The sequence below is a fragment of the Odocoileus virginianus genome, chromosome 9, assembly GCF_023699985.2.
Source record: "Odocoileus virginianus isolate 20LAN1187 ecotype Illinois chromosome 9, Ovbor_1.2, whole genome shotgun sequence".
NCBI lineage: Eukaryota > Metazoa > Chordata > Mammalia > Artiodactyla > Cervidae > Odocoileus > Odocoileus virginianus.
The window spans coordinates 49757359-49774093 of NC_069682.1; the positions used below are offsets into that span (position 1 = coordinate 49757359).

General features: G+C 58.4%; 1 protein-coding gene and 1 long non-coding RNA gene across 2 annotated transcripts; both read left to right on the forward strand.

Moving 5' to 3' along the window:
* Positions 1–2472: 2472 nt before the first annotated feature.
* Positions 2473–4573, forward strand: LOC110125975 (uncharacterized). Its single transcript, XR_011489261.1, has 3 exons — positions 2473–2635; positions 2826–2897; positions 3831–4573. It is a non-coding gene; the product is annotated as an uncharacterized lncRNA (long non-coding RNA).
* Positions 4574–14892: 10319 nt separating this feature from the next.
* On the forward strand, positions 14893–15962 carry NPBWR2 (neuropeptides B and W receptor 2). The gene has a single exon (XM_020875326.2). The coding sequence runs from the start codon at positions 14955–14957 to the stop codon at positions 15960–15962; it is 1008 nt and encodes a 335-aa protein (XP_020730985.1). The 5' UTR covers positions 14893–14954.
* Positions 15963–16735: the final 773 nt, after the last annotated feature.

Sequence of the window (16735 nt, forward strand, 5' to 3'; positions counted from 1 at the left end):
GGATCTGCACACAGGATGTACCCGGCCAGCATCTGTCCCGAGGTGCCTGGGGAGGACTCTAGAAACCCCACCCAGAAGGTCACTCAGAGCGTTCAGACACTGAGGCCGGGGCTGTCTGGTGGGGGCAGGGGTCAGCATGTCTGCATGCTGCCGGGGAGGCCTGGGCCACCCAGAGGGTCTATAGCTCAGTTCCACTCTGCTTCAGCACCACACAGGCTCACCCTGGGGCCAGCCGGTGGAGGGGCCATAGGAAGGGGGGACCTGAGCCCCTGAGGGGCCAGCCTAGAGAAGGGTCCTCAGCTTGCCCAGGACACAGGAGGTGGTCAGGGTGGGACAGAGGTGTGAGCAGGTCTCCTGGGGGGATGGAGGGGGGATGGAGGCAGGAGCCGGGCACTAGGGTCACTGCTTAAGGAAATGGTGAACCCTGGGGACACAGGTGTCAGTTTATGTCATTCCTGGTCTTGTAGAGAGGTGGATGGGGAGACCCCCCCAGTAGGCTGGGGGGCTGTGATAAAGGAGGGGAGAGAGAAGAGGTGAGGTCTGCCTGGGGCTCTGAGGTTAGGGAACCAGGAGAGGGGAAATGTCAGAACAGGTCAGCAAGGCCATCCTGCAGGGCCTCCTGCACTGGGCCTGGTCCTGACGGATATGAGAGACTCAGAGCAGGGATGGCAGGACAGAGTGGGCTGGGGCGGGGGCAAGGCTGCCCACCAGGACAGGAGACAGGCATGGCCCAGGGGCCGGCGGGCCTGGAGACAGACATTTCAAATAGCAGATTCGGAAAGTGGGGATATTGGGAACACGGAGAGAGGGAGCTGGAGAAGGAGCTGATTGGCAAGTGAGTAAACAGCAATTGCTTGATGAAAAAATGTTTATGGTGCAATTAGCAGCTGCGCCATAAATAAAAGTTTAACTGTGTTTATTATAAACTTGTTGAGCCATAGGAAACAGCTCTCCATGACTGAGCCAGCCTTTAAAACTCTGTTTACTTGGTGAAACGTCTTGTGTACAATGCATAATTAAGGGCCCTCTCAGCCTCGGAAGGCAATCTTTCTTCAGCTCTCCAGCCCTCTCAAACCCATCTCTCTGTGCCCAGTCCTGTTCTGAGAGGTACCAGACCTCCGAAGCCTGGACGGAGAGGCACTGATCCCTCCCAGGGCCCCTGTGGCCTCTGCTCCCAGTGCTGGGCACGTGACACCCCTCCCGGGCCTCCAGGTTCCCAAGTGCCCTTTCTGCCTGGATGTGATCCACTCAGCACAACCCACCTGGCCCCCTCCACTTCCTCCAGATGCCTTTGCTCTGGACTCTGTAGCTCTTCTTCCTTCCTAACTCTGCTTGGAACCCCCAAAGTCCTCCCTCTGCCCAGCCCCCTGGACTGCACACTCCCTCCACCACCTGGGGGTCAACCTCCTTCAGCATGCTGCCTCCTCATCCCATCCCTCATACTCTTTGAGCATGAAAATATTCAAACACATAGATGATGACAAACACTCAGGCCTCTGCCATCCTCCGCATAGGGAGCGTATCTGAAATTGGTTTGTATCATCTCTCCGCATGTTTTCATTGTTTTACCACCTACATACATAACCAAGAACAACGCATAACATTCCCTGCAGATTACATTTATATGATCACGCTGAATAAAATCCTTTGCAACTTGCTTTTACCACTCAGTATTATTTTTGAGATGTATCAGGGCTGACCTGGCTGATTTTAACCCACACATTAACTCACACCTGTGTTTTCCTGCTCAGGTCCACTTTTTGTCACAATGAATCCATTTTTAGTGACCCTGTCTCCCTGCTGCTGGGTGCAGCCGATGACCCTGGGTGCCTCGGGTGGCCCAGGTGCACGGGCAAGGCTCTCGCTGCAGCATCCACTCATGTCTACTCACTCGCACTTGGAGTATCCACATTCAGATGGGGCTCCCCTCCTTCCTTCAGTCATGAAATTTTCCACCCTAACTCCTGAACTTGCTCCCCACTCAGGTTCCCTGTCCACACCAGGGGGCCCCTGGGCCTCCTTTTGGAAGAACTGCCCCTTGATTCTGCTACTGCATGTGTTCTGGGTGTTTTTTAGAATTTTTCATCATAGAAGGAAACAGGCAATGTTGCCACACAGAAAACAGGAAAAACAAGTACCTTTCGGTGTCCTGAGACAGGCTGTGCAAGTTTGTGTCTCTCCCCCCAGGCAGGGGTACCCGGAGGTGGGTGGAGTGTGGGGAGGGGATGGAGAGAGACCTGGGAGCTGATCCTGTTAGGAGTCCCCAGGGCAGCAGGACTCAGTTGACAGGGAGAGAAGGAATGTGCCTGCTGCTCACAGTGCAGCCACTCCCAAACTACCCCTGCCCCGTCCTCCCCACCCCGGACTGACCCCCCTAGTTTCCCCCCACCACCCCTGCCTCTCAGCTCCCGAAGCCTTGCAATGCTCCCACTCTGCTTTCTGGGAACTGACACCTATGCTGGATTCTGTCAGTGCAGGGCTGAGAAGTAAAGGTTTTATGTCCAGCCCCATGGGGCTACTGGCCCACAGGTGCACCCACTTTCCCCTCTGTGGGAAGAGTGGGAGGAAGAACCCCAACATCCGGTCAGAGGGCCACCAAACACAGCACCCATCAAACCAGAACGATGGCAGAAAGGTGAGCTGTCTCTTTAATTTCTTCCCAGGCAAAGCCTCCAGACTACAGAAACAGCATTTTAATTTAAATTCTGATTCCACATTCATTCACAGCAGCTCTGAGCAGGGATTTCATTAAAAGCTTTAATAGATTTTATAGGACTTGTCACATCCGGAAGGTGATGGAGCAAATGCATTTTCTCTGCTTCCAGAATTTCAACAGCAACTCAGAAAACAAATTCACCATGAAAATGCAGAGCAAGGAGTTAGGAGCCTCACTCTAGGTAAATGCACGGGTGACCCACCCTTCCTGCCCCAAACACCAGGCCATGGCCACCATAGAAATCAGAGGACAGTTAAGGCCCGGGGTGTGCAGACGATTATGTCAGGAGCAGGGGGTTCCCAGTGGCAGTAGGCCCACAGGACGGAGGCAGACACTTCGCCTGGGAGCAGGCAGCCCTCTGTCTATGGCTCCCTTGGTCTGGGGCAGGAAACGCAGGCCCTCAGACACACGGCAGGGGCAGGCGGGCAGCTACCCCTCAGCTCAGCCTCGTCAGAACAGACACACAACGTGTGTGGTCAGCTCATACAGGTTTGTCCCCGGGAAGCCCCACAGTTCTGGTGTTCTAGTGTCCAGGACAGCCCAGGGAAAACAGGGTCAGCCCCTCAGCCGCCTTCTGGTTCCCCGAGTGCAGCTGTCACCAGCAAGACCAGACACTGTCCTCAGGTCCCCTCCCCAGCCAGGGCACTGGTGGCCTCCTGTGGATCCTGGACCCTTCCCACGGGCGCCCCAGGGAACCTTCTCCTTTGACCTGGCCGGGAACTGTTGGGGGGGCACTCCTTTGCACACCACATCCCACGTTGTCCCCACTCTGCTTGTTGCCACCTTCAAATGGCCCTGGGGTCCCCCTCCCCGGGACACCAGGGCGCAGTCATCAGCCAGTGATCAGTCATCATCACTGGACCCAGGCTCCTCCTCCCACCCCAACATCTGCACCTCATGGCCCCTCCCACGAGGACCTCGCCTAGACATTGAATTTCTAACAGTCAGGGCCAGTGTTAGGGAATCATCAAAGCATAGAGCCAAAACAATTGTTTTAAGAATTTAGATCCCCAGAAGGAGGCAAACAGTCACCCTGGGGAAAACTATCAGTGCTCGGGACTTTGTTACACAGACTGCGGCTTCACGTTGTTTTCCTGTTGAATTTTATGTCAAGGAGCAGCATAACTTTTTGGCAAGGGCACGACACAAGTCTGATGAATACAAAGGAAAGTAGGACTGAGGTGCAGCACTGGGCACTACCCCCCGGGAGGAACACGGACCCCTCCCCACCGCAACAGACCCAGCTCTGTTCAGCTTCACACGCCAGCCTCAGGCCCCCACTGCTCCAAAGACCAGCTCACCAGGGAGCCCCAAGCGGGAAAGGCCATCGCAGGCAGGTACAGCTCGGGGTCAGCTCATTCCACACGGACCCTTCCCTTGGTCTCTGAGCCCTCTAGCCCCTAACCCCATCTACACTCTAGGGTGCTCTGTCCAAGGCCCCTGAGAAGCTCTTCAAACCACCCATTCCCAGGTCAGCGTGTTGGCACAATAATTGGTGCACCGTTCTGTGCTGTGTGCAGGGTCCAGCCAGGCCCACCTGCCCAGAGCCGGGGTGATCCGCAGGTGGGCCAGTGGGCTGTTGGTGGGGGCTGGCCAACAGGGAGACCCCGGGAGCCCCACAGCCCTCCCTGCACAGGCCTTGCTCCCAGGTCTCAGCTCCTGTTGGGCAGGTTTCTCAGGTCCCCTCAGGTCTAGGGTGGACCCCACTTCTCCTGAGTATTTGCTCTATACCCTGACCACATCTTAATCCCTTTATTCAGCTCTCCTCAAATTTCCCAATTTCAGGATGACGTGTCTCTAAGTGGACCCTGACACAGATCCCTAACTTGGACCAAAATAAATTCTAAATGGGTCAAAGATGTAAATGTTTAAAAATAACCATAAAAGTACTAGAAGGGAGCACGGAGAGCATACTGCGAGCTCACAAAGCCCAAACTGTGAAAGATTGCTTACCTCACTTGATTTAAAATTTCCTACATGGCAAAACTCAAATAAACAAAGCAAAAGTCAAACAACAAGTGAGGAAAAGTGTAAGTATTTAGGGATAAAGCCTTACAATGTAAAGAGCCTGTCCAATCAATAAGACAAGGTCCAACCACCCAGTAAAAAAATGAGTCAAGGCTGTTACAGAACAAGGGACAACACAACTTTAAAATAAATTAAAACTGTTCAACCTGACTCATGGTAGGAGAAATGGAATTCTGAAGAGCAGGGTTGCTCTTAGATCGGCAAAGATGCAAAGCTTTCCTAACAAGGATATGTTGGGAGGGTGTGGGGGACAAACAACTGACCCACTGACACAGGTAGGTATCAGGCAAACTCTGTGAAGGGCAGCACGGTGGCAGACCTCAAAGGAAAGGCCACTTGCATGGGCATGGCTCTGTCCTGAAGCCCATCTGCCACTTGAAAAGGCACAGGTTCAGGGACATCACTGCCCATGAAAAAAGATCAGTGAAATGTCCATCAACAAGGCTAACCAGCACTGTGGATGGGACAGCCTTATCGTTTGTGATGCTCAGAACAGCCTGGGGGTCCACAGGCTGCTGATGGCGGGATCACAGGTCCCTGAGCTGAGAAGCAGGGGAGGGGAGGCAGGTGTGGGGGGTGGGAGAAGAGTGGGGTTCGGGAAGTAAGGGAGAGAGAAGTGGGGTGGGAGGGGCAGTGGAGATGTTGGGGAGGGAGGTCTGTTTCAACCCTAACCCTCCTTGTTGTACTCTTTTCTTCCTGAACCATCTGCACTAATGGCCTAGTTTCCCTCCCCCAAAAGTAATAATAAAATGTATTAAAATATTTAATTGCTTAATCCCCAATCCTGCAGTGTATCCACTCAGGATAAGAGGTTCTGACCCTGGGGCCTGGAGGTAGGAACACCCAAGTAATTCTGAAATGCTGGGGGACCAGGGCTGGGGACAGCCCTTCTGAGAATGTTGTGGGTGTCTTCCACCCACCCCAACAAGAACCATGGCAGCCATCCTAAAGGCAAACTTGGGGAGACGCTGAATCCCTCTGAAGGCTGAGTGGGCAGCCGAGGTCTGGGGACACAGGGAGGGGGTCCCCAGGAGCCTGTGGGATGGGTCAGGGCCACCTTTGCCCAGTTCTGTGTGGTTGGGGTGACAGCCCTTTCTGGAATGGCTGTGGACCCCAGGGAAGAAATGTGGCCAAGTCCCTGGGGCTCCACCGGCACAGACAGAGCTCGGGCTGGGGGATCATGAGGGTGGGCAAAGAGAGGGTCCCCACAGGATGAGAAAGGGCCCACCGGGCTAGTCTCCTTCCAGCGCAGTCTCTACTTTCAGCTGTGTCACCCCTTCCCCACCCCCAGCCTCACCTTCTCCCCGTCACACTCCTCCACTCCTCCCCAATCCTAGGACCACAGCTCGAAGGCCACCTCTCAGGTCTGGCCCATCCAGACAAGCCTCTAGCGTAAGGAAGATCAACTCTGGATGGGAATTCCTGGGGGTGGGTCCACTGGCCCCGGAACCCCCAGGGTCATGCCCCTCAACGGGAGATCATACCTGTGTTGAATGAAGCCCTGTCGCCAAATTTGGGGTTCCACCACAGGACCTTGGTTGTGTATGTCCAGCCTAGACTTTGGGCTCCTGGACTAGGGCCACAGGACCTTCCCCCTGGGTCGCCCCCCAGGCCATCGGTCCCAAGTCCTCTGCAGCAGTGCTCAGAATTGGCCACTGGGGGTCAGGGTTGAGCTGCATGAAGAGAACCCATCTCTGCGGTAGAACAGAACTACCCTTCCCACCCACTCACCCAGCCCAGGGGAAACGGCTACCGCTCCACTGGCCACCAGGCAGAGCTGATCCAAGACGGCCTCTTGGAAGTCGGGGGCTTCAAGGGGCTTCCCTTACAATAGAGCTCCACAGCTCAGGCCAGAGGCTGGCCTTCTGGTCTCCCATTTCCCTGCATAGGTGGTGATTTCCCCCACCCCCGAGACGTCCAGGGAGTTCTCTCCCCTGCAGCTCCCGACCTGTCAGTAGCCTCTGCTCCCTCACAGCTGACACAAAGCCAGCGTTCACTCAGCACCCACTTGGCCACCCGAGTCCAAGGCTGGAACCCCGGACCAGGCCCAGGGCAACAGGGGCAGGGGGGACTGGATGGGGTTCCTTCCAGCATCACAGAGCCCTCACCCCATTATCTCAGCTAACCTCTCCACACTGAGGCTCGAACACTGTAATTCCCACCTGAACTCCTGACTGCCACCCAGAGGTGTGGACAGACCTCAGGAGAGACCTATGTCCATAGAAGAGCAAGAGCTCTGCTCAGGTCCACGCTCCTCCATGCTGGGAACGAAGCTGGGCTGTGAGTTTTCAGCTGCTCCAGCATCTGTCAGGCTCCTGGGAGCACCAGGGTGGGGTGGGCACCGGGGCCAGCCCCCTGGACGTCCTCCCACGGACGCTACTGATGGCAGCAGCTCCATTAGCAGCTAACCTGCCTGTTGCACTAGGACAGTGAGTACTCACCAGGGGAACATCCACCAGTGCCCCTGCCCTCACCTGTGAAGTGGTCAGCGAGGTGGGGGGGGGGGGGCAGTGGAGAAGCACGGACATGTGAGGCTCTGCCAGTGCCTGGCACACAGCTGGCACTGAAGCCAGAGGAGACAGGCCAAGGGTATCAGCAGAGGGGCCTCAGGCTGGGTGGAGGTGGGAGACGGGATTGTCTTCTGGCCATAGAAGCCCTCCCTCTAGGGAAAGTGTCCTCTCACATCCACCCGGGCAAGCCACCCCACCCCCAGTAAGTGGTTCACCCTGGAACTGACGGTTTCCTGGAATGCAGATGTTCAGGGCTGAAACCTGGACAGTCACAGGTAATCTGGGAGGGCCGGCCACGCTCCCTCAATAGAGGGGACCCTGGAGGTCACAGGGTCACAGGCAGAGAGGCTCTTGAGAGGACATAAAGTGGACACCGGGAAATGTGCCTGAGTGAGGACTGCTGGGACAGGGTAGCCATGGTGACAGAAGCACCCACACGTGGGCAGGGGCAGGTGGGAGCTGGCACTGACGCTGATTCACCAGGGTTGGGCATGGGGCCCGCGCCTCCTCCAGACCCAGCTGCTCCTGGAGCGTTAAGAATAAGTCTGGGAAGCCACCAGCCCAGGTTGGATGCATGAGACAAGTGCTCAGGGCTGGTGCACTGGGAAGACCCAGAAGGATGGGATGGGGAAGGAGGCGGGAGGGGGGATAGGGATGGGGAACACATGTAAATCCATGGCTGATTCATGTCAATGTATGGCAAAAAACCACTACAATATTGTAAAGTAATTAGCCTCCAACTAATAAAAATAAATGAAAAAAAAATAGGTCTGGGAAGGAAGGACACCCAGGTCCTGGGCTTTACATGCAGCTCCAAGGACACTGATTGCACTGTGGGCTTCAGTCCAATGAGAAGAGAGAAGCCCATGGAGCACCCACAGGGCCTCTGGGCACAGGAAGGTGGCCCTAACCAGGGCGAGAGGCCACCACGAAGCCCGGTCCTGATTGAGCCCCCACACACGTCCACTGCTTCCTCCATCCCCAGGCTGGCCTGGGCTCTGCTCTGTTCCAAGGTAGGAGCCATGAACGCCATGCCCACAGCCCCTGCTGACCCTGATCTCCCCTCAGGGGCCCTCCCAGACAGCATTGGCCTTCCCAAGACACCCTCACCCAGCCTGGCCTCTGACCTCTTTCCCATTGCCAAGTCCACCACCTGCGATGCAAGGGAGCAGTCTGCACAGGTGAAGTCCTCACTCACCCCTGTGTTCCCCACTGATGCCAACTGAAGCTAAAATTGTGATGGGCGATGTAAGGAGAACTACCTGTCTGGATTCAGACCTCTGTCCTCCCCCAGCACCAAAAAGGTGATGCCTAGGGCCCTGAAACTGGACTGTCCCCACAGAGCTGTAGGACCCCACAGGCCAGGCCAACCGGGTCAGCGGGCTCTCCCTCCCTCCCTACCGCGACCCAAGTTTAGAGTTGGATGGGGGATGAGGTCCCAGGCAAGGGAACCTGAGCTGCATCCAGGCCCCAGGCCTCACCTGGGCCCTACACCAGCCCAGAGTCACCCTCGTGGCCTCCATGCCCACAGCTGCGGGAGGCCGTGCTCTAGCGACCTCCAGACGCTGCAAATCTGCTCCAGGTCTTGTCTCCTGCTGAATGCTCCTTTCACCACCATCCCTGAGGACGCACAAAGCTGAGTGCACTGTGTGCTGACGGGATGGTCCCAGACCCCAGCCCAGCGCTTTCTGGAGGGCAGACAGGGAGGAGAGATGTATGTTCCACAAGACACACGACCAAAAGGGCCCAGACAAAGGGCTTCCGGACCCGAGTCATCACTCACGGCTCCAACCAGCTCAGTCCCCGAACAGAAGCCCCACACCACCCCAAGCCAAAGGTTCCAGGCTGGGCAGAGTCACTGCCCTAACAAGGCCAGTGGGTCCCAGCAGTCCCTCCTGACACCACTGCCAGGGTAATAACTAAAGGGCCCCCCAAGAGCCCTAGACAGAGGCTCTGCCCCCAGGCCAGGCCCACAGAAGGGCATCACTGCTCCATGGACCAGCAGGGCTAAGCGGGGGTCCAGGGCAGCCCCATCCTTAGGAGGCCCACAACCCACAGCTGAGGCTATCTCCTTCCCATCCTGGAGGCAACCCCCACCCCCCTCCCTCGCTCAGGTACTCGCTTGTGCAGCCAATGCCCAGCCCTGCTCAGAGTCCTGGATGCTGCCTCCCTGGGCACCCTCAGCCAAGCCCTACCTCCTTCCCAGCACTCCAGCAATTCCCCCTCTTTATTGCAACCCCCCCAACCCTAGGTGTGGCCCCTCCAAGACTCCCACACGCTGCTATGAGATCCTCCCACAGGACACTCAGAACCTCTCCCAGCCGTGGGTCTGGCAGGTCCTCAGAGCCCTACAGACACCAGGCCTCTCCAGGGTCCCTCACAGCAGGACCCCAGAGGCCACAGAGAGGGCCGGGCAGTGGGCAGTGTCCTGGCAAGGGCCCCTCCCCAAGTTCTGAACCTCGTGGGAGAGCCTTGGACACGCCGACGAGACACAGCAGGGTGGAGGGCTGCTGCCACGTGCAGACCTAAGGGGGCCCAGAGGTGCATTAACGAGCCACGTGTGCATGTGTGTGTCAGCCTGAGGGGAGAATGTAAACACAGCATGTGCCAGCAGCACGCTGCAAACGTGGGGCATGGAACACACACGTGTTCACCATACCCGTGCGACAGGTATGTGACCGTGGGGCTTCCAGCCTGCCCTTCCTACCTCCCCCATCACAGATCCCCCTGCCAGAGATGCCCCCCGGCCTGCGCCCAGCCCCCTCTGAGGAGGCCCAGTCTCTCAGTGACTGGCCGGGACAGCCCGGATGGATCTAAAGGCACAGGTAGGACACAGCCATGTGCAATCTGGAATGAATGGGTGGTTCACGCAGACGCTGGGGACACAGGGCAGGGCGCTGAGGTCTGTGTGCTGGGAGGACATGTGTGTCTGTCTATCTGTCTGTGTGTCCAAGCCTGGGGTTGGTACCAGGCAGGAGTGAAGGAGGAGGGAACAAGCAAAGCCAGAGGCCCGGCCCTGCAGGACCCAGTGCTCTGGCCCTACCAGCTTCCTCTGTCCTTCCCGTCCCACAGACAGAGGGCTTGGTCTGAGGTCAGCAAGTCTGGCTTCTGGAGCATCCCAGACCCTCTGGGCCCAGAGAGCAGCTGAGCTGTGTGGCCTCTCTGAGGCCACGTGAGAGGACAAGCACTGCCCCCTCCAGGGTCATCAAGATGCCTAGCCTCCTGTCTGACTCACCTGCCCACCAACCTGCAGTAAGAACCACAGGTGAACTCAGAGGCTAGGCTCATGGACACTTCCTTCCTGGGTCTGGCTCTGGCCCAGAGCGCTCTGCCACCCCCCAAACACACACTCCCACCACCCACACACATGTCCACAGGCTCAGCCATGCCTGTGACCCCTCCAGCCTGAGATCCCGAGGCACCTGCTCCCTCCCTCCCAGTCCTGCTGAGTGACCAGAGAACCGGTCCACAAACACTCCATGCGCATGAAGACCTCCCAGGAGATGGCCCCATACTCACATCAGGGGAAGCACCTTCTGGTTGGCCCAGGAGGCCTGTCTCTGTTTGCTGGAGTCTGGGCAGAAGGGAGGGCACAGGGCCTTACACCCAGCCCTGGGGAAGGAAGTGGGAGTCCACTGCTAACACCCCTAACAACCCCCCAGGCTGAGAGGGCTGGTGCCCGGGGAGCCGTGGGCCTCCTTTCTGTGTCCTGCTTCTCAGCATGGGGTGAGGCAGGTGGGCAGGGCAGGCTGGGGGGCCTCAGAGCACACCCCGGCTCAGGCTGTCCTTCAAATCCCCGCATTCTGAAGGCCTCGGACAGGGTGGGCGCCCACGGCCAGCTGGACTCTGGACCCATCCTGATCGACCTTCCCGCCCCACCCGACTCCCAGGCCAGGGCTCCTGCCCAGGCCCCTTGCTCCCCCAACCCCTCACCCGACAGACCTTCTCGGCCTGAGGACCTGACCCGCCCATCCTCCCCTCTTCAAAACTCTCAGGAAGGCCAGAGCCAGTGTCCCCGAAGGGGGAACTAAGGCCCTGCTCCCCAGCAGGCTCCCTTCAGCCCCATGCCCTCAAGCAGAGCCCCCGCAGTCCCGTGCCTCCCAACGTTGACCTGCCAGGCCTCTCCTACCTCCTCGATCTCAGCACAGGTATCACCTCCTCAGCAAGACCACCCTGTGTATGGATGGCATCTTTGCCTTCTTCCTCCACTAGCTCCTTACCTCTCTCTGATTACACCTGCGTTGCACTTGGCACTTCACACTGTTTACTGCCTCTTCTGCTAAAAGGTCAGCCCTGGGAGGGCAGGGGTGTTCCCCTCCTGTTCACTGCTCTTTTCCTGGACAAACACTTGAAGGGAGATGAATGACTCTGGGCCCATGACTGGGTTATCTGCGAATTGGCTGAGCAGAGCCCCCATAGGACCCTAGCCCTGTCCCACCAGCCCCGAGCCCAGGGCCTCCCTCCCAGCCTGACCCGACCACCGATCATGCCCTGCCCCTGGGGCGGCTTGGTGCCCACTGGTGCTGAAGTGCTGAAGAGGGAGAGGCAGCTGGGCACCGAGTTCTCTCTCTGCTTCCCTGGAAATGAGCCCAAATCAACTGTCTCTTCTGTGAGCCAAGCCTCCCAGATACCTCCTTAGAGGCAGCACTACCTGCAAGGCCGTCCTCTGAGCCCTGAACCTGATAGCAAGAGAAGGGATGGGCCTGGGCTCCAGAGCCGGGCATCTGCCCCCACCCACCGGGCCTGCCTGGACAGAGCCAAGCCCAGGTGGCCAAAGCAGGCACAGAGGCACGCAGGGGAGCACACACTCGCCTCTGCCTGAGGACACTGATGTGTGTGTGTTAAGTGCATGCATCTGTGTGTGTGCGTGGTTTGTGTGTGTGTGTGTGTCTGTGTGTGCATGTACGTGAGATGACCCGTCAGGGTCAGGTGGAAGGGGGCTGCCACACCAGGCGAATGTCACACAACTGAGAAAGCTGCTGGACTGAACTTGCTTGTGACTTTACACTGTCTCTAGTCTTCCTGCTCTCTGACCAAACGGGGCAGGGTCGCGGCGGCTGCACCCCCCTCTCCTCCCTTACTCCTCCTCCCTTCCCTGGGGGTTGGTGGGATGGTGGTAGGGTTCGCAAGGACCTGCTTCTCCCCACCCACGGTGAGCGGCTGTACAGAACACACACACAGCCCGCGCAGACTCCCAAGGGCTCCCACCGCCTGGCCCAGCCCCCAGCTCCCAGCCCCCAGAGACCAGGCGGCCGCCTCCCCCACCTCTCCCTCCACAGCCTGAGAGCCCTCATAGGCTGACTGAAACAGCGGATTCATTTCTGAAAATGGAGCTCCTCTCCCCATAGAGACATGCACACAATGCCTGACCCACGTGCAGAAAAAGCCCCCTGCTGCTCCAAGGACCCAGAAGCAGAGGCTAGGGTATCCCTCCCCACTGCTGTACCGGGGGATGAGGGACTTCTGAGTGATGGGCAACTGGGGGTCCCCATACCTGCAGGCCTGGTGCCTCCTCAACCCCTCAACCCCTACTGCCTCAGGGCCCCCTACCCTCTCAGCTTCCACCCTCAGCTCACCTCAGATGTGACAGGCTAGGTGGGGAGCCAGAGGCCCCCAGCACAGACTCAGGAGAGCAAAGGTCAGAATGAGAAGGGCTCAGAGCCCCAGACCAGCCATTCACTGCGGGGGGTGAGTGGGGACCCCAGAATCATGGTTGGCCTCAAGGAGGCCAGGGCCAGGGTGGGAAACAGCCAGGGAGGCGCCCCTGGTTCTGACACCACTGCGCCTCCAGCAGCTTGAGGGGAGACCTGCTTAGAAACCTCAAGTCTGGAGCAAGTTTGGGGTGGCATTCAGTGACCCACAGAACTGGGGCAAAGAGGAGGAGGGGCCTGAGGGTGGGAATGCCCACCACAGGCCCAGGTCACAGGCCCAGAGGGACCACAAGTCCTGAAAAGGGAACAGGCCTGCCAGGGTGGGGTGATGGCCTTGAAACACTGCAGGCCACAGGTCACCAGGCCTCCCTGAGCTGGCAGCTCATAGACACTTCGACCCAGACATCTACCCAAGGAACGACCCAGGCAGGCACTAGGTACTGTCACAAGAGCAACATCACGGCAAAAGCACAACCAGAGACTGCCCAGCCGTCCACACGCCAGAGTGTCAGGTGTGTCCAGCACAGAAAGAAAAGCACAGAGTCGGCCAGGAAAGAGACGTGAAGCAGAGCAATACACAGGTCTCACCACCTGGGCAGGGTCCTGGGAGCCCCACTGGTGACAGCGGGCCTCTCCAGGAGGGACTGTCTGCAGCCTTCACCACTTGGGAGGTTTTTCACATGCACATGTTCTTTTAACAACACAAAAGAGGCTGCGTTGTGTGTGGGCCACAGATTCAATACACATGTGAAGGCCCACAGAACCCCTGACCCCCACACCCAGCCAGGGACCTAAACAGACTCTCTCAGACACAGGTACAGAGATCGGCACAGAAAGCCCACACACACAGACGCGCACACACATGCACACTCACAAGGTCAGACATGAGACCCACCGAGATACATACACACACAGGAAAGGGTGCCAAGGCCCACGGGGATTCACAGACAGAGACACAGATGTGCTCACAGGAACCCGCTGGCCCACCCATGCCAGGAGGCCCCTGCAACGCACACCTCCTAACTCACATGCCCACTCGTGCACACACACCCCAGGGCCGCCCACTGGGGAGTCCAATCAGACAAGTCAGCCCCACAGTGATCCTGGGAATGAGAGCGCTGCCTCGGCTCCCCTACCCAGGGCTCCACAAAAGCCAGCCAGGCCGCCTTCCTCCCCACTCCTTCCCCTCCTCCCCTCTCCCCTCCTCCTTCTCTCCCTCCCTCCCTCCCTCTCTCACTGATGCAGCAGTGCTGCCAACAGGCTAAAGACCTCGCGGGAAGCCAGTTCCTGCTGGGGCTGCCAGTGAGCAGGTCCTGAAAACTCCCCAGGTGGTTAAGGACGGTCTGGGACCCTGACTGGCGTCCATCGATGGAAGCCACACCTCCCCCCTCCACCCTTGACGCTGCCTGAGCTGGCCACCACCAGTGCCCACCAAGGACACCAACTTCCAGCCAGTGTCTTCGAACAGGTCAGTGACAAAAAGCGCAAGTCACACGGGAGGGTCTACAGTGTGACTGGGAGGGCACCGCTCCAAGGGGGCCAGGGGTATACTGGGAGGTGTATTATCCAAAGGCCTGCCTTGACAATATAGCTTGTGCTTTGGGGTATGACTGGGACAGGGGCTGGGCTGGAGGGCAGACCCAAGCCCTCCCTTCTGAGGGATGAGGTCAGCAGGGGCCTGGGTAGGGGCAGATCAGAGACCACCCTTCCCAGAAGGGTTGTCAGCAGCTGCTTTCTGCAACAGGGAAGGGGCTTGGGGAGGGAGCTTGATCAGTTAGAAGCGCTGCCCAGGAGGAGGCACCCCTAGCATCCACCCAGGCTCTCTGAAGCCACTGGACAGGGTGGAGAGAGACCCCCATGACCTGGCAAAGGGGCCACAGCCTCGGCCAGAAAACTTGAGGCACCTGTTGTTCTCAGCTGACAGTCAGGTCCCAGAGATTCTGGTTCTTTCTTTCTCAAGATCCAGCCCAAGGAGGCCGGTGCCCAGAACCCCAGCTTGGAAGCACCTCCCACCTTCCAGGGCACAAACCATTACAGTCCTGCCCCACGATGGAGGCCACCGGGCTGGAGGGCCTGGAAAGCACAGGCTCCCCCTGCCCAGATAGCACAGGCACCAGCCTCTCATGGGACAATGGTACCAGACACAATGTCACCTTCCCCGAGCCGCTGCCTGCCCTCTATGTGCTGCTGCCGGTGGTATACTCTGTCATCTGTGCCGTGGGGCTGGTGGGCAATGCAGCCGTCATCTGTGTGATCCTGAGGGCGCCCAAGATGAAGACAGTGACCCATGTGTTCATCCTGAACCTGGCCATCGCCGACGGGCTCTTCACGCTGGTGCTGCCCACCAATATTGCTGAGCACCTGCTGCAGCGCTGGCCCTTTGGGGAGGTGCTCTGCAAGCTGGTGCTGGCCATTGACCACTGCAACATCTTCTCCAGCGTCTACTTCCTGGCCGCCATGAGTATAGACCGCTACCTGGTGGTCCTGGCCACGGCACGCTCCCGCCGCATGCCCCGGCGCACCATCCGCAGGGCGAAGGTCGCCAGCCTGTGCGTCTGGCTGGGTGTCACGGTCGCAGTGCTGCCCTTCCTCACCTTCGCAGGCGTGTACAACAATGAGCTGGAGGTCACGAGCTGTGGGCTGAGTTTCCCACGGCCCGAGAGGGCCTGGTTCCAGGCGAGCCGCATCTACACGCTGGTGCTGGGCTTCGTGGTGCCCATGTGCACCCTCTGCGTGCTCTACGCAGACCTGCTGCGGAGGCTGCGGGCCCTGCGGCTCCACTCAGGAGCCAAGGCTCTGGGCAAGGCCAAGCGGAAGGTTAGCCTCCTGGTCCTGGCTGTGCTGGCCGTGGGCCTGCTCTGCTGGACACCCTTCCACCTGGCCTCAGTTGTGGCCCTGACCACAGACCTGCCCCAGACGCCGCTGGTCATCGTCGTCTCCTACGTGGTCACCAGCCTCAGCTACACCAGCTCCTGCCTCAACCCCTTCCTCTATGCCTTCCTAGATCACAGCTTCCGGAAGAGCCTCCGCACCGCATTTCGGTGCCAGGGAGCATAAGCACCTCCCCTCATGGCCTGCAGACAGTAGAAAGGTTCCGTGCCTTTCAAGGACCATTCCACTGTTCACCTCCCATCACTATTTCCTCCAGACAGAGAGAGTAACACCCATGAAGGCTGGCCACTGAGCCTGCAGAGATGGCCATGGACCTTCTAGACCTGTGACTTTGCCCCCTGGACAGCCCCTGGGCAGTCAACTGTGGGGATTCGGGTCTGACCGAAACCCTCCCCCCACCCTGCCTACCCCAGGAGATGATCCTGGCACAACAGATATCCTGGGGGACACCTCAGGCAACAAAGCCAGGTTGTTGTTCAATTGCTCAGTCATGTCCAACTCTTTGAGACCCCATGGACTGCAGCATGCCAGGCTTCCCTGTCCTTCACCATCTCCTGGAGCTTGCTCAAAGTCATGTCCATTGAGTCGGTGATGCCATCCAACCAGCTTATCCTCTGTCATCCCCTTCTCCTCCTGCCTTGAATCTTTCCTAGCATCAGGGTCTTTTCTAAAGCCAGGGGTTGCTGCAGAAGCCAAAGACACACATCGAAGGAGGCCACGAAGCTCTCACAGCCCAAAACCCAAGTGACATTCCACCATGAGGCCTGTGCTGCATCCCTTTCTGGCTCCCAGATCAGGGTTCAGGGCCCCCCAAGCACCCCATGCCCCTTGTGCTTTTCGCACCATTGACTGTGACCCCCTCCTGTCCTGCTATGGGACCCAAGGCTCTTCTGCCAGGACTTCTGGACCCCACCAATAACAGGGGGCATCTGTAACCT